Source organism: Papaver somniferum, chromosome 4 (assembly GCF_003573695.1).
Source record: "Papaver somniferum cultivar HN1 chromosome 4, ASM357369v1, whole genome shotgun sequence".
In the NCBI taxonomy this organism is placed as follows: domain Eukaryota; kingdom Viridiplantae; phylum Streptophyta; class Magnoliopsida; order Ranunculales; family Papaveraceae; genus Papaver; species Papaver somniferum.
The window spans coordinates 80282483-80305828 of record NC_039361.1 but is presented as its reverse complement, the minus strand read 5'-3'; the positions used below and the strand labels follow the sequence as shown (position 1 = coordinate 80305828).

At 42.9% G+C, this 23346-nt stretch overlaps 1 protein-coding gene across 1 annotated transcript; it reads left to right on the top strand.

The window, feature by feature from the left end:
- The first annotated feature begins 8390 nt into the window (after positions 1–8390).
- LOC113272736 lies at positions 8391–9086 on the top strand. Its single transcript, XM_026522534.1, has one exon. The coding sequence runs from the start codon at positions 8391–8393 to the stop codon at positions 9084–9086; it is 696 nt and encodes a 231-aa protein (XP_026378319.1).
- The last annotated feature ends 14260 nt before the right edge of the window (positions 9087–23346 follow it).

Sequence of the window (23346 nt, the reverse complement as noted above, 5' to 3'; positions counted from 1 at the left end):
TCTTTTTTAAATGCAGTAAGTTGTTTCCAATTTAACTCAACGCAATATTTAAAATAAAAAGTAAACTGATAATGCAGGTATACCTAAATGATGATCCATTCCATGAAAGTTGATTACACGTTCAGCAAAATAAACAAGAGCAAGAGATACACCAAAAAATGATCCGAAGTTATATAATCAACAAAGATCAACTTTTTATGACTAGTAGAAAAATCTACTTGGACGATTCAGCTCCGCCAGCAGGGTTCTTCCTCTGAGACGAAGGTACACTCCCACCTGAAGAAGGCCCCGAGAAACCAGACAAAGGCGCGGGCTGAGGACGACGAGGATAATTCTTGACGAGGCCATGTTCGGTCTTAAGATCACGCTCAATCTTGTCCAAAACCTTGTTAGTCTCTTCGGCCAACTGAAAACGAGCCTTATATGCAATGATGGTAGTCTTCATCTCAGCCTGTGACAACGGAGAGGATATACGGCTCACCTCTTTGGAGGCGACATTAGCTGCTTCATCACGAGACGCATCTAGGCCCTTGTAGTAGGTAGCTTGCCCTTCCTGCTGCACTAAGGAAGATTGATCCTTTTCAAGTTTGTCATTTGCAGCGCGAAGCTGTCCCTCGAGCTCTGAAAATTAGAAACACCAAGGGGTTAGAACGATGAAATTACAAGATCACACTCGATGAAACGAGGCTATACCTTCGACATTAGCCGAAGCCTCTTCATATTCGTTAACAGCCGCATCTCGAGCCTCATCAAGAAAGTCATACTCATCGGATATTTTCTTATAATCCATCTGAAGGTTGGTAAGAGCAAATTGACTTGCATCTAATTCTACCTGCTTCATTGAATCCAAGTGACGAAGATGATTGACTTCGTTATTTATCTCCTCCAATCCCTTGTTAAGTCTGTACATATTTACTTCGAGATTTCTCTCAGACTCAGCCTGGCGGTCTACATCATCCCGAGATGCAGCTAGGGCCTTGCTAAGGGCATCGGCCTCAGCCCTGGCATCGTCCCTCTCTTTGGAAAGACGCTGCATATAATCTCTAATTTTGGGGCCCTGAGAGGAACGAGCCTGTCGTACTTCTTCCTCCAGAATATTTATTCTAGCTTCTAAAGACGAAGCATACTCTCGGGCTTCCCGCAGATTATCACGCGTCCACAACAGCGTGCCATTGAACAAACGACGATCATGGTTGTAACTATTTTGCATATCAACCATTTTTACTCGTTTTTCTCGCCATTCAACTGTTAAGGCGTTATGCTCATCAGCACGAGCATTCCACTTATCGGCCTCACTCTTTATCTTCTCCACTAACTCTTTGATGCGGGATTTCTGTCGTTCCCTTTTATTCCGAAGCCATATCAGCTCTGGGACTCCACCCACTGAAGATAGGGTGGGGAGACTCAGACAGAACACTAAAGTACAAGAAGGGAATCACGAGGGGTAAGAAATTGGGAGAATACGAACCTGTGAAAGATGAAGCATTTTTACGAGCGTGCTCCAACTCGCTACGGATCTTAGTGAGCTCTAAACGAAGCTTCTCCTCTTCGTTGCCTAGCTGTTCTTTCCCTTTGAGACGACTTTTCAGCTCACTTATCTCCTTATCTCTAGCAGAGATAACTATCTCCGCCGTAGATAGCTCCTCTTCTCTGTGACGAAGCTTGGCCTCTAACTTTAAAGACTTTGCCTTGAAAAATTGATACAGAGTGTGGTTGCAATGTTCACTCCTCATCATATGCGTTTCGAGGAAGAATAAGATTATTACACCATCATGTTGTGCAAGTACTAAAAAGGAAAAAAGCACGATAGCTTACCTCTAACATCCGCTGCTGGGGGAAGCCGTACTGGTACCCGTCATCAATATCCATCATATCAGCAATAGTGGAGGGAGGGTCAACCACAAAATTAGCCTCCGAAACTTTCAGATTCTTGTCCCACACCTCCACGACCTGATCCTCAGCAGACAACTGCATCATCCGACGAGTATATGCATCGGAGTTTTTCTCACCAAGAAGCACCGGAGAAGGGTTGGGGACGAACATCAAATTATTTTTCTTAAGCCAATCCAAGATGGCATCGTCACCCTCGAGCATCAGAGACTGCGGGAAATCTTCCAAGGGAGACTCGGTAGAAGCTTCTCCGACAACAGTTCCTCTCCCAGCCGCAGACTTCTCCTTTGCCGCTGCCTCCTCGTTTGCATGGGCTTCGGCATCATCACCCTCAGAACTAACATCCGCGTCTACGGTCGGTTGACCTGTGGCATCACCTTTTCCAGAGTTCCCAAGCACATCTCAATCATCGTTTGGGGAAAGCAATGAGAACTCTGAAGCAAGACCCATGGCAGCATTCACATCATAAGTTTCCCCCACAGAATAAATTATACCAAAGGAGAACTCTTGGGAGACGGAAGGAAGAGGACCACCAGTGTTGTTGCCACCAGGGGCAAGTTCTTCATCACCGGTGCCACCAGCGGTAGTATCAGTGCGTTCCTCCCCATCATACATTTCTTCATCCTCGGCAAATTATTCGTTCAGGGGCTGGTGACCTCCTCATGGACCTCAGTCTCATCAACTACAACAGTAGAAGATTGCTTAGGACCAATCTTCTTCTTCTTCGTCACCTACAAAACAATAAAGAATTACATCAAAAGATTATTTTCTCCTTTACTTGAAAAAATTTAAAATTTTCGAAATAAGGAAAAAAGGGGTAAGTATAAGAAGAAGCCATACCTTGGCAGTTGCAGTACTCTTCGAGGAAAGGGTAGCACCGGAACTCTCCTCCTCGTCTCCATCAACAACTTCTCCATCAAAAACGTCGAGGTCATAAGGAAAATCCATGCCTGCAAAGTTCAAACGCCAAGGACAGAAACCCCCATAACGAGCAGGGGCAGTTTCACGAAGTTCGCTATTAGCAGTAGAACGCCATCCATGCGGACCAGGAATCCAACCATAAGCCCAAGGGCCAACAACCTCAATAACGGTGGCATGCCACTCATAATCATGATCACGCTTGATCCTTTCACGGGAAGGAAAAAGTCTCTTGTTAACAAACCCCTCCGTACCAGGAACATACTTCAGCTTAGCATCGCTCACCTCACTTAAAAGACGAATCTCACCACGAGGAGCAGCAATATTACGAAGACCAACACTCCATGGTTTACGGTTCCGGCTGTTGATATAATCCCCGAAGGAATTATTGAAATTTTGGGGGATATACCACTCTCTCTTAGCGGGATCAGAGACGTAGCAGGTCATCATTGTTTCTCCCTTACTCTGAAGATAACATTCCTTCAGCACACGAAGATAATTCCCAGTCAACTGTGATACAGAACGACTATGGGTATTTGTAGAAGAACCTTCACGACCAGCCAACACGTCGTAATAAAAAGAGTCACCCGACTTATACAGAGGCAACATAAGACCCACCTCGAAGGCTCCTACTGTAGTCAGCAGATGAAATTCATCGAACTGATAATTCGAGATGAGTTCATAGGTGATATCATCGTCGGGAGCGTAGAAGCGGACATCGAAGGCTTGGAGCTCATGTTTGTCCTTAAGCAGCTCAAGATCAATATGCTTAAATGTGACCTTCTTCTTACCAACTGAGACGCTTCGTATTACTGGGGCAGCGTCTTCCTCGTCAGCGGGATCTGACGTAGGATTCTTCGGAGGACTCAAGTCTGAAGCCTTCCTTTTGGAAGGAAGACTCTTGGGTGGATCAACCTTCGACACAGTACCCTTGGAGGATTTCCCTTTGGAAGGGACCGCTGGAGGAGGAGGCAGAGGCTTCTGTTGGGGCATTGAAGGTGGAGCCATAGAACGAAGAGGCGGAATATCCAACGCTTCATTATGAGGATGAGGAGCCTGCGTACCCCTAGAATCGTCACGCGAATGATAAGAGGTGCGGCTAACCGCATACCTAGAGCCAGGATAGACGAAGCCTTCTGACCAGAAGAAGATGAGACCCTTTGAGCACGAGGATCTGCATGTGAAGGCCTAGAGGAGCCTCCCCCAGGTGGAGATATATCAGGGTCTCTGCGTGGAGGAGATCTACGCGGACGAGCCGGCGGAGTCTGATAAGGAACCCGCGGACGATCGGTCATATCTGCGAAGAATCACAAAAACAAGTTAGAAGTTGTTACAAAGGAACAACTAAAGATCAAAAACAAAAAACCGAGAAATCGTCGGTTCATCTTGGCCGCCCTCGGGCTTATGCACTTTGTAATGAAGAACAGGGGCAAGCATATATGCTTCTGCATATGTGTTCTTCATCACAAAGCTAAAGACTACAGTAGCAGAAGATGAACAAAGTAATCAAGATCAAAATCAAAGAGAAATATCTTACCTGTATGTGAGAGATTTCGAACAAGAGCACCACCAAGAAGACAACGAACCACAGCAACAGATGAGCAGAAAAATCAAGAGCAGGTCATATTCAATATAAGGGAAGTAGCAATTAATGGATAAAGAAAAAGAATGAAGAACAAAAACCTTAGAAGAAGAAGAATGAAGGACTGACAGGGAGGGAATGAAATTTATTTCTAAAAATTTTCACATTCTCTTTCCTACTTATAAGCCTTGAAGAAGACAATGACCGTTCCTTTACCCAAGGATCAGTTATTGCAAGGAGTAGGAAACGTGCCCTATTATCTAGGGGAAGTTATTAGGAGAGAGATGAGGAATATGTGACGTTTTTCCTCTAACTTCAACTGACACCCAAGTCAGAAGAAAAAGGGAAAATTGTGTGTACATATTTCATCATCCACCATGTGTCTATGGAGAAACACGAGGAAGACATACAATCCGGGGCATTAAGGTGTGATGCCACGCGCATACAGCCAAGAGACGTGTCTCCTCAGGGCAAGGCCCTCATCCAACAGATCCAATGGCGAAGAATCGAGGAGTACCGAAATATAATGCCATTGCAAAGCACTGAACAACATCCAAAGACTTAGTTTATCCCATCTCAAGAAAGATCCAAGATCAGCGGTTGGGATTAATTCGACTGACACAGATATGACAGGAGCAGAGGACGTCTGTCTGGCGCGTACAGACGACCCAACCACCCGCATTAAACGCCCTGAGCCGTATACGTGTCGACCAACCTATGGAAGACACGATGAAAACTCTTCGTCATCAAGCATGGAACGCTGGGGGCATCGTAGAAGACGAAGATATCTGCGATATTGACACAAAGCACAAGACGATAAGATTATAACGGCCTTCAGAAGTGGACCCCACTTTGTAACCCTATAAATACCCCTCTCCACTAAGAGAGAAGGGGTCGACCAATCCATAGCAATTAGAGGAGAACGTGGGAGAGAGAAATAGGAAGAGTAAGTAAATTCCTTATTTCCGCTGACCTATGTACACTTTAAAGTCATTCGACTATATTTGTAACCACTCAATACATAGCGAAACACCAACCCCGTGGATGTAGGCCTTAGTGCTGAACCACGTAAATCTTTGTCTTATTTACATTTCAACACTTTACATTCAGCGTTTTACATCATGCACTTTACATTTATACTTCGATCTCTATTTACTCTATCATATGAGCATTATAAGTGATAATATACGATTAGACAATGACGAGCCCGAAGGATCTGAGTCGATATAATCACCTCCCCTTACGCATACAGCGCATAATTTATGATATAGAGTGTATGCGAACATTGTTTGTGAACACGTGGATTTGTCGTGATTTATGTGTTCACAAAGGTTTTCTTGTTTTCTTATTTTGATTGTGGCGCCGTTAAAGAAGATGGTGTAGATTGGTGGCGTTTTAATAAGATATGCGGGATGGAGATTTTATGGAGAGATACAGATGCTTGATCAAATAGAAGGAGTGAATTTTAAGGGAATCACCAGCACTTGAAGAGATTTTAGATCGACGGCCTAATGTGGTCTTCTTGGCTGAAACGGTAGCTGGCAGAGATGGGTTTTCCTCGATTTTGGCGTGGATTAGTGGTGTCTATTTATTAGATTTCATATGTTAAATGAGATGACAATCAATGTCCCAGTGTGTTTTATTCTCGTACATCTTAGTGGAGCGTTTCCTAGTGTCCTGGCAACTTCAATGGAATTTGGCTATTTTCTACATGAACTGCATGGGGATTCTACTGGGATGCACAGACGCACAGATTTTGGTGTCGTGTCCGCGTCAGACTCACTGAGGACGTGGGACGCTGCTTTGACGCGGCAACGACGCGTGTCTGACGCATGCTGGTGCGCGTCCTGCGTGCATTTTCTTTGGACGCACATCGGGACGCTGATTTGACGCGGCAACGACACGTGTCTGACGCATGCACGTGCACGTCCTGCGTGCGTTTTCTTTAGACACATATTTAGACGCGGATCGTCCATGGAGGGCACGGATGGCCCGGACCATCTGAAAGATAAATGAGTTTTTCATGTCCATTTTTACTTTCCCCCAAATAATGTCTTCCAGAGAGATTCGAACACGAGTCTGTAGCGTCTTCATCCACCTATCTAACCGTTGAACCACACTTAACTTCATGCTATAAAATGTTTAACTTGTTGTAGTGACATGTGTCTGACCATTACCTACATGTGTCATAGTGCATGCACATCTCTCCTTCATGCTTAACACCTGTTGCCTTTTTTCGTCTACTAACTACACATGTAATAGGAGTAGCTACTCTCTCTTACTTTCCTACATATATTTAATGAGAAACACAATGCATGAGAAGTATGTCTGATTCTCCTTCTCTTTTGTCTCCTTTATGCTTTACTCTTTTGTCTCCTCCATGCAACAAACTTAAACATGTTATCAGCACTTTGTTCTTTGTTTCCACTTGAGCATTAATCCTTCACAAACAAAAGTTGTTGGTTCTACCATTAATATCAAGTAGGATTTTCGAAAAGAATGTATTCCTTAAACTTCCTTTCTATATTTCCCTTAAAATAAAATACTCATAATAGTAATTATTTTGATTTGCATGCATGTTTATTCTTCTTCTTCTTTTGACTTAAATGCATGTTTTTTCTTCTTCATCATCACATGATAATTGTTGATAATAGTATTTTACTCTATTTTCTTATCACAACTTGCTTTTATACTGTCTTGGTAGTTATAAATTTGTTTTGATAATGCATGTAATAGGAAATGTAATAATCCATGATGCATGTTTATCTCCCTTCTTTATTTAGAGATTTTAAATATGTGTTGATAGATAAAATAATTTTATTGTCCTTGTTTTGAAAAAAAAGAAAGAAGAGAAAACGTATTTCTTTTTATGCATGCATTCTTGTCCTATTGAAAGAGACATATTTGGTTTTATCATCTACTATTAAATATTTCTCTTGAAAAAAGTAATAAATGTTTGTCCTTTTAACCCTAATAAATTAATTCATGTGATAGACAAAAGTATCTCTGATTTGTTTTATTTTACCATATAAAGTTGTACCTTTGATCTTACCTTTTGAAAAACACGATGCATGTATATTAATAAAAAAAAATTATGAAAAAAGAAGAAGAAAGAATATAGTATACCCTTATGATTTTTTCCTACTTGTTAGAAAAAGTAATGAACTACAAATTATCACCACTTAGATATTGTCATGATTACAACTAAAGTCATAAAATAATATTTTTTTCCACACTTACTTGTATATAATTTTTTTTTTCTTGATTGTCATATACTTGCAAAGGAATAACAACTTGAATCCTTATGAAATATGTGCATGTGCATGTAAATATTAAATATTTTTGTATTCTATTTTTCCATACAAGCTTATTTTTGGTTGATCAATTTGTTAACCATAAAGAAATTTGGTTAGTCATTTTTGTCGACGGGTTATGACCATAAATTGGACTATGACATATCCGTAGTACCTATATACAACCATAAAGAAACTTGTTTTATATATATATTCATCTTGGCCATAAATAAATTTGGTCATAAGAAATGGTATCGAAATTTGTCATATTTATGGACTCAAAAGGATTTGAGCACCATATTAATGTCCTTTACTTTGTCTATGTAGATGGACCCAATTCGACTGGAGTTCGAACTTTTGGACTCAGCAGGACTTCAGTACCACCGTTGGGTCGCTGATGTGGAAATTACCTTCGTTGCAAAGGATTTCACCTCCATTATCAAGCCATTTGCCGACGCTGCTCCGGCAACTGAGAAAGACAAAGCTAATGCTCTTATGTTCCTCAAGAAGCATATCGGTCCTACCTGCATTGGGATTATCATCACTTGAAGACACCAAAAGAGCTATGGGATGCTCTCGATAGCCGGTTTGGGAACATTCATGATCCCTTAATACCATAATTGAACGTCTTGTGGAACGAAATCCGGTTTCCCTATTATTTAAAAGTGAATGATTTCCAAAAAGGCATGCTGCAAATTCAGGCACGTATGGATTTTTGTGGAAAGAAACTTACTGATGAGGAAATGATTCAGAAAACCCTATCGACCTTTCCTACCTATTCCATGATACTAGCAAACCAGTATCGTTTAGAGGTAGATAACAAAAGAATCACCACATTAAGTAGGTTGATAAACTTACTTCAAGTGGCCGAAAGGCACAATGAGATTCTTGTCAACAACAGTGCCAGAGCTGCCGGGAAAAAGAAAGTTCCCGAAGCTAACCATGGAAAGGTCAACAAAGGAAAGAAGGCTCGATATTCTGATTCACATCCCCATGATCCATACCCATGTGGAGATAACACCTCTCGTGGAAGAGGACGTAAGGGACATAATCGAGGTCGAGGGAAAAATAGACTTTATAATGTTTGGCACAAAGAAGGAACTTCTGGCCATAGTGGTAGTGATCCTAAGTTCGATAAAACCCCTACGAATCCCGCCACTAAAAAGGCTGCAGATGGAAGTGCGCCTTGTTTTAAGTATGGATTCACCGAACATTGGTACAAGCATTGCAAGGCTAGCGCCAATGTAGCTGCGAGCTACAAAAAGTACCGAGAAGCTATCGAACAAGAGGCTAACTACGCAGAAGAAAATATTGTTACCCCTGATGCTAACCTCACAATCTCATATTTCTTTGGAAACGAGGATTTTTCCCCAACAATGGATGTTGACTTTTCTTGGGCCTAAACATTTAGTTTCTTGTTCATGGCTTGCTAGACTTTGTTGTTTTAATAGGTTGTTAGTTTCTTTAAGGTACTTTATGTTTTCTTAGTCTACCGTTTATTTAATGGTTTGAGTAGGTGGTGTTGTTGCTAAACATGTTCTTAACATCTTTATGTTATGTGTGTGGATTATCTATGAGTACTTGTTTTCTATCATGTTCAATAGAACTTTAATTTGTTTATGATAATCTATTGTTTTAGCATGTATATTAGAATGGAAAGGATGCCATTCAAATGGAACAGATTTCTCTAAATAAAATGAGATAAACTGTTCATTTTTATAACCTTCCTGCCTAATGTACTTGTAGGGATGTCTCAAGGAGAAATTGAATGTCTAGCTGATAGTGCAACCACCCACACTATCCCACGAAATAGACAATTATTTGTTAGTTTTACTCCTTATAATACATCTGTGACTATGATGATTGGATAATCACAAGTAATCATTAGGCGAGGTATTGCCCAATTATTGTTGCCAAACGGCACAATAATTAAAGTCACAGATGCTCTATATGCACCAAGAGCTCACCGCACTTTGTTGAGTTTCAAGGATATCCATGCAAATGGTTATCACTTGGAAACTCACTGTATAAATGGAATTGAGTACATATACGTGACTGTTTATGGGTGAAAACTATTTCTGCTGGTTTTGGTAATTTTGGGTGTGTGTGGATGAGAAATGAATCTAAACCTTAAACAAATGCACTGCACGGGAGTGCTTTCTGAGTCGAGAGATCAATCTATACAATTCTGGCCTAAACCAAGAAATGGTCGTTCCAGACTTGCTTCGGTCATAAAGTGAAGGAGATGGGGTTGATCCTAGGGAGGGAAGCGAAGAAGGCGTTGAGATTGTGAAGGTGTTGGATGTTTATGACTTGTATCAGACTGATGAACTGAATTGCACAATGTAAGCTATCGGCTATGGATGTTTTTTGGATACGGATGAAAACACTTGGTTTCTCTGTCTGTGTTGTTTGGAAATAGGTGAATGACCTATTTATACAAGTCATTGAGCGCAACCCTCATCTCGTAGGAAGTGGAGGAGGTGAAGTGATGGAGTAGTGGGGTCGTGTAGGAGTGGTGATTGTCACACGATCACAACTTTTCCCACTTCCCTCATCACTGTTAACCGTCCACCTTTTCCTGACACGTTCTTGTAATGGCGCGTTGCATGCTGCACGTTGTAAACCGCCAGACCAATACCCAGTAAGTATCCCCCAGTTTGTGACATGTTTGATGTCTCAAGTGAGTGGATCGAGTCGTGGTACCAGCCGCAGGAAATAACACGTGATGCTATTAGGTTAAATAACTAAGTTATTTAAGGAATTGATATTCATGAAATATCGTGTATGCTCGATGCATGTAATGCATCCAAAACAACCAATATGTATGAAGCATCGCTGTTTTAAATCTTAACCGAATAAGTCTCGGATTAAGCGTCTTAAAATAGCATCACGCCCAACCATCTTCGAGTGATCGTTTGGAGGCCGCATGTGCGAGATATCCCATGGTCGATCACTCTCTGTGGAAGAGTAGCGGACGGTGATCATCGAGGTGCTTCATTGGTCTCTTAGATTTTAACTTAAGCTGTCCGACCAAGCTAGCAAAGTTGGACGGACGAGATGGTTTACGGCTCTTATTCGCAATCGTTGATGGAATCTTAGGTTTTTTAAGAGGTGCGCAAGCATCCCTCTTTGGCTTGACCGAATCCACACATGGGCATCAATTTTAGTGGGACCGATTGGTCACTCATGGAGGTGGTCCGTTGTTGTGCACGTCTATACCTCTCCGTCCCATGAAGGCTTGATCTAGGACACTCAAATTGAATGGAAAAGATGAGTGGCCATGATCGATTTGCGATAGTAATCCATTGCCGCAAAGGATTTGGAATCCGCGTGACATGCCACCTTTGGGCGTGCGTTTCGAGGCGCTAGGCCATGGTTCGCCTAGGTCGGTCGGTTACACGCACATTTGGGCCCACGGTGATCACGTCAACATCCTTGGGACCTATTAAGTCTATATTTATACCCTCCGTTTAGGCTGGCGAAAATGGATGTACGCGATCGAACTAAGACAGATATGCAACACCGCAAATCCTAATTATGGTTTGAAACAGTCACGTATACGTGACTTTGTCCAAACGGTTTGGCGAGCTATGCTTCTCCTTTGGAAAGATCGATCGTGCGGGGCCCACGTTGGGCTGACGATGTACATATGTGCACCTCCCTGATGGTCCTAGGTGCGGTCTAAGCCATCCAAATATTCTAGATAAGTTGGATGTTTGAGATCAATTTAAGACGCTAGTGGGATTTTGGTGACCCTTGAAAAGCCTCACGCCCATAATATTTCGGGAAAACGTTCATGGCGCTATGACCATGCCGTGAGCAAGCCGATCAGGTAGAGACAGAGTGGACCCGCCAATGTGTGCATTAGCGCTTCACTGGTCATTCGCGGGATGATCTAAGCCGTCCAACCAGGCTGGTGAAGTTGGACGGTCGTGATGATTTTAAGACTTCCTTGAATAGTCTTGTTCATTCGTGGCTTTCCCAAAGCAACGCGGCCATCCTTCTTTGGTCGGCGTTTGACGGGCGTTGGGGAGTGTAGTGTGGTGTTCGACCGGCTAGGGCATAAGCGGGCCAGCCGACGATCATCACGGTGATCGCCTGCTCCTGCTAGGGTTCATGTAGGTTGGTTAAATCATGCGGTCAACTTGCGTGACAGTGATCTTTTCTGAGAATGATACGGACAGTCCATATTTCCCTTAGGAAATTAAATATGCTCAATCGGGCTAATATAAGCATGTCGATACGAGATTCTCTTTGTTAGAGAATGGCGTAGCCTGTACGGGTATTTCGTGCATACCTCACTATTGACACTTGGAGATTCATGTTACTCTGCTGAGAGTAACACTCAGTCATCATGCCGCACCAATAATGAGAATTCTGCTGAGAACAACACAGGAAATACTAGGCAAACCATGCTTTAATTAATAATGCTTAAATTCACAGGATATTTGGGATAGTTGCTACATGCACCATTCTGGGTGAATTTTTTGTATTTATTGAATTGTTTCAAATAAATTAAGTGAAGAGGTACTCATCACTTATCGAATGGCTTTATCCTTTGCAGGATGTCAGCACATTAAATACTGGTTTTACAATTTTATACATGAACTAAAATCCACCATCAACATTAAGTCCCCTGCCTAGCACGTGGGGTAGGCATTATATGGTGAAAAATAAAGATAAAACTTATGAGACAAAGTTAGATGTTACCAGGAGAGATGGGTCGTCCTGTCCTTGAAGCATGTCACGTTCAAGAGGCGTCCAGGTCAGCGTTCCCCTAGCATGATGTCGGTTGGCCCAGGTAGATTAGGCATATGGTTGGTTGGATTCTCAAACTATTCATGACGATGTCGTAATCCCCGACTCTATTGATGTCGAGCCCTACCATGAGTAATATCCTTAAAAGGCTGCTGAAGCAATTTCTGAAAAAGATGTTGAAGCAGCTCCCAAAGAGAACGGTGATGTAGCTTCCGGAAAGCGTGTTGAAGCGGCTTCTGAAGCAAACGTCGAGGAGGCTCCTAAAGAGAGCGTTGAAGCATTTTCTAGAGCAAACATCGACGCGGATCCCGGAGAGAGCGTTGAAGCAGCTTCTGGATCGAACGTCGAAGCGGGTCCCGGAGAGAGTGTTGAAGCAGCTTCTGGAGCGAACGTTGAAGCGGGTCCTGGAGAGAGTGTTGAAGCAGTTTCTGAAGCGAACGTCAAAGCGGCTTCTGGAGAGAGCGTTGAAGCAGATTCTTCTTCTGGAGAGAGCGTTGAAGCGGCTTATTATTTTGGAGAGAGCGTTGAAGAATCTTCTGAAGTGAACGTCAAAGTGGCTTCTGGAGAGTGCGCTGAAGCAGCTTGCTGGGAGAGTGTTGAAGCGGCTTCTTCAAGAGAGAGCGTTGAAGCGGCTTCTGTTAGAGAGAGCGTCGAAGCGGCTTCTGTTGGAGGGAGCGTTGAAGCGTCTTATTCTTCAATTTGATTTCCTCTTGCGAATTACATGCTTCTTGATTGACCATCTCTCTTGGGTTGAAGAAGTCCTTGACTGACGGCGAAGGAATTTCATGCTGAACCTCAGTTCCCAAGCGTGATTTACATGGTTCTATCTTGTATGGTCGATGGGTTTACCATAATAAAGACATCGCCATCTCGCCTCTATGAATCTATTACTTCTCCATGGGAAAATAAAATATGCAGAAGTTCGGATTACCTCTGTCCATAGCGGTTGTTGCTGTGGTGAAGCTCGGGCTGGTATCAACAAATGAGCAACAACGGTTCTTGGCAGTGGCTGTGATCAGAAAAGACTGGCAGGTAGGGGAGTGGTAGGTACTTGTACGAACTTGGAAGTCTTCATATAATGGTAGAGATTGTCTCGTTATTAGAGGGAGAAGCTAATGATGGAGCCGATAGCTTCCTTGATATTGCCTCGTGGAATGGAAAAGAGAAATACAGTCCCCTGCCTACGAATATCCACTGGGACTTCGACTTGATAGATGTTGTCACGCTGGGTTCATGAGGTCGTCTTTACATCTGCGTTGCGTTTCATATATGTCCAGAAATATCGCTGATCTTTGACAATACGTCTGCTCTCTTGATTATATCCTCGTCTTTGGACATCTTGGAATCATGATGATGGCGTGCTTGCATCTTTCTAAATTCAGCATCTTTGAGATGGGCAGTGCTGAGCAGTCCCCAGTCACACTCCTTTGTTATTATCATCTTTGGATCGTGTCTTTGAAGAGTAAGGAGGTTCCTTCATGCGAATGACTTAACTAATAGGTTCTGAAAATATGATGAAGCTCTTGACATGGAGAGTCTGTATGTACCTCTTAAGTCTCAGGTGCAATCTCCTTTGGTAACTCAACTACTTCTACGGGAGACGAAATTCTGAAAGCGTCTATCATCGATGTTGTTGCCGTCGAGACAGATACGAAATATATAGGACGTTGTTTTCATCATTGTGGAAGTCGTGCATGTGGTACTGGAGTTAAAGTTGGCGATTTTGGGCACGCATGATGTTGTATCTCGATGGTTTTCCTTTTGCTGCTTCTGCGAAACTTCTTACAAAAGGCCGAAGGTTGTATTGCCTGTTGCTGAAGTGTATGCTTCTACGAAGATCATGAGGCTCTTCAGGCAGGCTTGTTCTTTCTAGCAGGGCAGGTGCTGTCGCAGCTGAGCATTTAGCAGCTTCACGGAGTTCAGAGGATGTCTGAAAGCGCAGGGTCTTCGACAAAGCACGATAGACAGGTATCATCCTATTGATCCATAATTACACCATTCAGTCACATTTGGATCGTGACCCTCTAGTGCCTGAATTCTGGACCTCTTGAAAAAATCATTTGGATGTTCGTTGTTTCACTGAAGCATTCCTCTTAAGTCTGGCAGAGTGATTCACCCAAGATGTAGATTCTTTCTCGACAAGATGATTCGGTCATCATTATCTTCTTGAGGCTGCTCCCTTGAGGTGTCAGCTCCAGTAGATCTGAAGATGTCCCGCGCTCGCTCTCGTCTGGGCTGACATAATAGGCGAACCCTTTATGATGATATGGAGATGGAAATATTCGTTGAATCTTCCGAAATGCTTCCTGTTGTAGTGAAGTCCATACGAAACTTGCTCCTTTATTCAGCAAGGGGGTGGATGAAGCAACAAGTGGGATAAACCAGGTATAAAACGTCGAATGTAGTTCACCTTGCCCATGAATCCTTGGAGTTCCTTTACAGTTCACGGAGGCGGCATCGTGAGGATAGCTTGGGTCTTGGATGGGTCCACTTTGATTCCCTCAGCAGTCACCTGGAATCCCAGAAATTTGCCTGAAGAAACACCGAAAGCGCATTTCAAAGGATTCATCTTCAATTTGTATTCACGACACCTTTCGAACACTTGCCATAGGACTCCTGCTTGGTTAGACCGAGCTTTTTATTTGACCACTATATCATCCACGTAGTCTTCAAATTGATTATGCATCATGTCGTGGAAGATTACCCTCATAGCGCGTTGATACGTTGCGCTGGCGTTCTTTAAACCAAATGGCATTACAGTATAGTAAAAATTTCCGAGAGGAGTTCGAAAAGATGTCTTACTTGCGTCATGCTCATACATCCTTATCTGATTGTAGCCGCTATATCCATCCATGAAGGAGAACATGTCGTTTCCGCTGGTAGCATCTACTAGCATGTCGATGTTAGGTAGAGGAAAATCGTCTTTGGGGCAGCATCTGTTCAAGTCACTTAAATGGACGCAGCACCTGATCTATCCGTTTTTCTTTTTCACCGGAACCACATTATCCAACTAGGTCGGATGATGAATGGGTTTAATGAAACCAGCAACTAGCAACTTATGAATCTCAGTCTTGATTTGCTCTTCTACCTCGTGCCTGAATTGCCTTGGAGATTGTTTGACTGGCTTGGATCCAGGTATGACATGTAGATGATGGGTGACCAATTTTTCATCTAAACCAGGCATTTCTTCATACGTCTAAGCGAATATGTCCTGGTATTCTTTGAGAAGTTCCACGAGCCTCGTGTGTTTATCCGTACACAAGGTTGAGCTGATGGAGATAGGCCTAGGAGATTCCTCATACCCGATGTTAACGATTTCGAGCTCATCAGTTGTGGAGTTGGTGCCATCTTGCAGCTGTCGTGGAGCATTTAGCACTTCTTCTTGTGTCCCGTCGTTGTTGTAGCATTCCGTTGGGCGGAGAGACTGGGTAACAGTCTTCCCTGCTAATTGCTAACAGCGGCGTCGATACACGGTTTTCGCTTTCTGGTCACGGCATGCCACAAAAGTTTGTTCCCTCTTAGTGTGAGCATGGGCCGCGGTTTCAAATGATGAAGAAGAATTGGGATGCCTTGTCAGCAAAGACGCATCATGGGGCTTAGCCTGCAATGATGCAAGTCGGTCCTCATCCTGGATTTATGCCCACGCGGGGAGTGGGATGCAATGAACTTTGTCCGATCCTTCGCGCGGAGCTTCTCTTGGTTCAAACAATTCCACTCCACATATTGGTGCGTAAGGAGACAATGATGCAGGAATAAGAACGACTTCTTTATCCAGCATAGTCTTCAGGCATTGGTGATACGTAGAGGGGACGATCATATTTTCGTGAAGCCATGGTCTCCCCAGTATCATATGGTAGTCCGACTCCTTTTCTATGACTTCGAATTTCACCTTTGGTTGGACGGGCCCTATAGATAAATTTAGATTGACATACCCGTAAGTGTTGGTTTGGTTTCCTTCAAAGTCTGTCATCATGGTAGGCTGTCGCACGATCTTGCTTGGGCGAACCTTGGCCGTCCTGAGTGTCTTTAGAGTAATCACATTCGAAGACGCTCCCGTGTCGATGAGGGCCCTCTTGAACTTTGAATCCTTGATGCCTGCAGTAACATGTAAGGCCCGATTGTGACATTCTTCCGCCATCATGTCTTCTTCTATAAATGTGACATTATTCACAGACATTTCTGGCGTTTTCGAGGCTTCTGGGCGTAAAGGTGCTAAATGCACGTCAAGGGATATCTGGTTGATTGCAGCAAACATTTCCGCCCGTTGATTCTTCGAGAGGTGTAAAAGTTCACATAAACTTTCCATTAGAGAAGCTGCTTCTTGATACACCGGCCTTCGGTTCATAGTGAAACTATTGATTTCAGGGGGATCAGTCCCCAGTGTAGAAGTCACCGTGATAGGACCGCCCATATCCGATGTCATCTTGATGAGGAGATCGAGTATGCCTTTTATCTCTTATTTGATCAGGTCCATGTTCTTCGTGTGAATCTCTTGCACCCGTGCTAACTCGATCAATGTTGGAATTCCTCCGGTTACACCATCAGATACATCGTTGGGAAGAGGGGTATATCCATTGGAGGAACTTCGACCAGGATTTGAAGTTGTTGGGGCAGTCCTAAGACCAACCATTTTGAAATCAACCAAACAGAATGGGTATTAAAGAAATTGACTTCACAACCGAGAGATTAATCTCCCACTGTGGTCGCCAATTGTTTATGGGTGAAAAAGTATTTCTGCTGGTTTTGGTAATTTTGGGTGTGTGTGGATGAGAAATGAATCTAAACCCTAAACAAATACATTGCACGGAGTGCTTTCTGATTCGAGAGATCAATATATAAAATTCTGGCCTAAACCAAGAAATGGCCGTTCCAAACTTGCTTCGGTCACAAAGTGAAGGAGATGGGGTTGATCTTAGGGAGGGAAGCGAAGAAGGTGTTGAGATTGTGAAGGTGTTGTCTGTTTATGAATTGTATCACAATGATGAACTGGCTTGCACAATGTAAGCTATCGTCTCTGGATGTTTTTTGGATACGGATGACAACACTTGGTTTCTCTGTCTGTGTTGTTTGGAAATAAGTGAAAGACCTATTTATACAAGTCATTGAGCGCAATCCTCATCTCGTAGGAAGTGGAGGAGGTGAAGTGATGGAGTAGTGGGGTCGTGTAGGAGTGGAGATTGTCACACGATCACACCTTTGCCCACCTCCCTCATCACTGTTAACCGTCCACTTTTTCCTGACACGTTCTTGTAATGGCGCATTGCACGCTGCACGCTGTAAACCGCCAGACCAATACCCCAGTAAGTATCCCCTAGTCTGTGACATGTTTGATGTCTCGAATGAGTGGGTCGAGTTGTGGGATCCGCCGCAGGAAATAGCATGGGATGCTATTAGGTTAAATAACTAAGTTATTTAAGGAATTGATATTCATGAAATATCGTGTATGATCGATGCATGTAATGCATCGAAAACAATCAATATGTATGAAGCATCGCTGTTTTAAAGATTAACCGAATAAGTCGCGGATTTAGTGTCTTAAAATAGCATCACGCCCAACCATCTTCGAGTGGTCGTTTGGAGGCCGCATGTGTGAGCTATCCCCTGGTCAATCACTCCCTGTGGAAGAGTGGCGGATGGTGATCATCGAGGTTCTTCGTTGGTCGCTTAGCTTTTAACTTAAGATGTTCGACCAAGCTAGCAAAGTTGGATGGACGAGATGGTTTACGGTACTTATTCGCGACCGTTGATGGAATCTTAGGTTTTTTAACAGGTGCGCAGGCATCCCTCGTTGGCTTGACCGAATCCACACATGGGCATTAATTTTAGTGGGACCGATTGGTCACGCATGGAGGCGGTCCGTTGTTGTACACGTCTATACCTCTTCGTCCCATGAAGGATTGATCTAGGCCACTCAAATAGAATGGCAAAGATGAGTGGCCATGATCGATTTGCGATAGTAATCCATTGTCGCAAAGGATTTGGAAGCCGCGTGACATGCCACCTTTGGGCGTACGTTTCGAGGCGCTTGGCCATGGTTCGCCTAGGCCGGTCGGTTACACGCACAGGTGGGCCCATGGTGATCATGTAAACATCCTTGGGACCTCTTGAGTCTATATCTACACCCTCCGTTTAGGCTGGCGAAGATGGATGGACGCGATCGAACTACGATAGATATGCAACGCCGCAAACCCTAATTATGGTTTTGAAACAGTCACGTATACGTGACTTTGGCCAAACGGTTTGGCGATCTATGCTTCTCCTTTGGAGAGATCGATCATGCGGGGCCCACGTTGGGTTGATGGTGAACATATGTGCACCTCCCTGATGGTCCTAGGTGCGATCTAATCCATCCAAATATGCTAGCTAAGTTGGATAGTTGAGATCAATTTAAGACGCTAGTGGGATTTTGGTGACCCTTGAAAAGCCTCACGCCCATCATGTTTCGGGCAAACGTTCATGGTTCTATGACCATGCCGTGAGAAAGCCGATCAGGTAGAGACAGAGTGGGCCCGCCAATGTGTGCATTAGAGCTTCACTGATCATCGCGGAATGATCTAAGCTGTCCAACCAAGCTGGTGAAGTTGGACGGTAGTGATGATTTTAAGACTTCCTTGAACAGTCTTGTTCACTCATGCCTTTCCCAAAGCAACGCGGCCATTCTTTTTTTGGTCGGCATTTGACGGGCGTTGGGGAGTGTACTGTAGTGTTCGACCAGCTAGGGCATAAGCGGGCCCGCCGACGGTCATCACGGTGATCGCCTGCTCCTGCTAGGGTTCGTCTAGGCTGGTTAAATCATGCGTTCAACTTGCGTGGCCGTGATCGTTTCTGAGACAGATACGGACAGTGCATATTTCCCTTAGGAAATTAAATATGCTCAATCTGGCTAATATAAGCACGCCGATACGAGATTCTCTTTGTTAGTGAATGGCATAGCATGTACGAGTATTTCGTGCATACCTCACTATTGACACTTGAAGATTCATGTTACTCTGCTGAGAGTAACACTCAGTCATCATGCCGCACCAATAATGAGAGTTCTGCTGAGAACAGCACAGGAAATACTAGGCAAACCATGCATTAATTAATAATGCTAAAATTCACAGAAAATTTGGGATTGTTGCTACATGCATCATTCTGGGTGAGTTTTTTGTATTTATTGAATTGTTTCGAATAAATAAAGTGAAGAGGTACTCATTACTTATCGAATGGCTTTATCCTTTGCAAGATGTCAGCGCATTAAATACTGGTCTTACAATTTTAGCCCTGAACTAAAATCCACCATCAACAGTGACCTCTAATGAATGCGAAAGGAAGCGCATCTTAGAGAAACTAATGAGTCAATCTAGTGGATTGTATGTCACTACTATTAGGATTATTGAATCTCATGTTGTTACCAACGATGAACTGTTGGCCAGTGACTTATATAAGTTTTGGCACGATCGACTAGGGCACTCAGGTCGTGATATGGTGATCCGTGTTTTGAAGAACTCACATGGACATCCCTTTTTTCGAATGGAAAATAAAATGGGTAAACAGATTGTTACAATGCAGAGTAACAATGAGCTTTCTAAAGTAAATGATATACAATCTATGCCTTCTAAAGCAAGAGAAGCGCAACCTTCGTCTTCCAAAGTAATTGAAGCGCACCCCGTGTCCCATTCTTCTTCGATGTCCTTATCGAAGGCACATCGCTCATTCTGCAAAGCTTGTTCTTTGGCAAAGACAGGATCAAGACCATCCTATGCTAAAGATACCAAACAAAATATTCCATTTTTACAAAGAATACAAGGTGATATTTGTGGACCTATACATCCAGAATGCGGACCATTCAGGTATTTTATAGTTCTGGTTGATGCTTCGACCCGTTGGTCACACGTTGCATTGTTGTCTACAAGAAATACCGCATTTGCAAAGCTCCTAGCATAAATTATACGACTAAGGGATCACCACCCTGATCATCCAATCAAGTCTATCAGACTTGATAATGTTGGAGAATTTACATCTAAAGGATTTGATGATTTATGTATGTCTAATGGAATTGACGTAGAGCATCCAGTACCCCATGTACACACTCAAAATGGTCTCACAGAATCTACCATCAAAGGTTTACAGATGATATCTAGGGCATTGGTTATGCGTTCCAACCTGCCTATTACTGCTTGGGGGTACGCCATATTGCATGCATCATTACTTATTCGCTTTAGACCCACTACTAGCCAACCATTTTCTGCGTACCAGTTGGTAACTGGATATGAGCATGATATTTCACATTTACGCATATTCGGTTGTGCGGTATACGTGCCTATTACGCCCCCACAGCGTACTAAGATGGGTCCACAAAGACGAGTAGGTATTTACGTTGGATATGAATCCCCAACAATTATCCGCTACTTAGAACCTTTGACAGGCGATCTCTTTACCGCTAGATTTGTGGATTGTCACTTTGATGAGACAACCTTCCCGTCGTTAGGGGGAGGTATGGAAAAGGACTTCCAAAGGGAACGACAGGAATTGTCGTGATGGGTTCCCACGTTATCTCATCTTGGTCTCCGCACTCCACAATGTGACAGTGAAGTGAAAAGAATTATCGATCTTTAGAATGTGGAAAATTCAATGCCTGATGCATTTACTGATATCGCTAAAGTGACGAGATCACATATACCAGCTGCAAACGTGCATGCAAGGTTGGAAGTTCCCGACAAGGGAAAAGGTACCACATGTATAGGTACCAAGGCTGCACTTGGTGGAAGTGTAGCTGAGGCCATGGCCCCCAAAAGGAAGAGGGGGAGACCACTTGGTTCGATCGATACTCAGCCAAGGAAGAAAAGGGAGAGTAAGGAACAAACCAATCCATATATCATCAATACAGATAATCCATCTCATGAGATTGTCTCTGATTACAGTTATGTCCATGAATCATTACTGGGGGACGCCCCGAAGTTTTAATTGATTTCAGAGAACAAAGAAATCCCTATGGATTGTGAAAGTTCATACGTGTTGATGGAAAGATACTCCACGCATATTGATGATATATTCGCATATATTGTTGCTTGATATATTATAGAGCACGATGATATCGAACCACGCTCTATTGCAGAATGCAAAAAGAGAGCAGATTGGCCTCAATGGAGAGATGCAATCCGTGCTGAATTAAATTCACTGGAAAAAATACAGGTATTTGGTCGGTAGTGCTAACCCCACCATGTCTAAAGCATGTAGGACATAAATGGGTATTTGTCAGAAAGCGTAATGAAAAGGACGAAGTCGTAAGATATAAGGCTCGCCTTGTGGCGCAAGGTTACTCACAACACCCTGATTACGAAGAAATGTACTCTCCTGTAATGGACGTCATCACGTTCCGTTACTTAGTTAAATTAGTAGTTTCAGAAGGACTTGAAATGCAACTTATGGATGTGGTTACCGCGTATCTCTATGGGGATCTTGATACAGATATATTCATGAAAGTTCCATATGGACTTCCATTGCCCAAATCAAGTAAATCTAAACCACGGAGTGCGTTTGCAATACAGTTGAAACGCTCACTTTACGGATTAAAACAATCCGTGTGGATGTGGTATACCCTTCTAAGTGATTATTTGATTGGGAAGGGATATACAAATAATGAATTGTGCCCCTGCGTGTTTATAAAGAAAACAAGTTCCGGATTTGCAATTATAGACGTCTATGTCGACGACATGAACATAGTAGGTACTCTTTATGAAATAAGAGAAACTGCAAGCTATTTGAAATCCGAATTTGAGATGAAAGATCTTGGGAAAACTCGGATGTGTCTAGGACTTGAACAAGAACATCGAGATGTGGAATATTAATCCACCAGTCTGCATATGTCCAAAAGATACTCAGGAAATTTAATATGGAAAAAGTGAACCCTGCTAGCACTCTCATGGTTGGTCGAACTTTAGATGTACATAAAGATCCATTTCGTCCAAAGGAAGATGGAGAAGAGGTATTGGGAGCTGAATATCCCTATCTAAGTGCAATAGGCGCATTATTGTACTTAGCACAATGTACTCAACCAGATATCTCGTTATCAGTGAACTTGTTAGCTAGATATAACTCAGCGCCAACGCAGCGTCATTGGAATGGTATAAAGAATATCTTTAGATACCTAAAGGGAACCATTGACTTGAGTTTGTTTTATCCCTACGAAGACGAAAGGAGAGATGCTAATGTAATTGCAACTCTTTACACCAAGACCCCAAATAATGTTTTGGTTGGTTTTGCTGATGCTGGGTACCTCTCAGACCCACACAAATGTCGATCACAAACTGGATATATGTTCACTATCGGGAATACAGCGATATCCTGGAGATAGACCAAGCAAACCCTTGTAGATACCTCCACGAACCATTCTGAGATCATTGCCCTACATGAGGCGGTTCGTGAGTGTATATGGTTAAGGTCTATCATTACACATATTCGAGGGACACGTGGTTTGAGTTCTAGCACTGAAGAGCCAAATTGCATTTACGAAGATAATGCAGCTTGCATCGAACAGATGAAGCAAGGGTATATCAAGGGTGATAATACAAAACATATATCAGCGAAGTTCTTTTACAATCAGCAACAATAATGTCTTCTAAACATTCAGGTCAGTAAAGTAAAATCTGACGAAAATGTGGCAAACTTATTTACTAAGTCATTACCTAAGGCCACATTTGAAAAAACATGTGAGAAGTATAGGATTAAAGAGATTGTCCGAACTTCCATGACCCCATAGGACTAAAGGAACTGTCCATTCCCATGAATGTATTAGACTAAAGAAATTTTCATGCATCAGGGGGAGCACTTGATGGTATGTTGAACTCTTTTCCTTTACCGATGTCACTTTTTCCCAATGGGTTTTACTATTCGGAAAGGTTTTTAATGAGAAAACAATAA

What these genes read in the sequence shown, in the direction of transcription:
- LOC113272736 (XM_026522534.1), top strand. Translation starts at nt 8,391, where the DNA reads ATGGATTTTTGTGGAAAGAAACTTACTGATGAGGAAATGATTCAGAAA.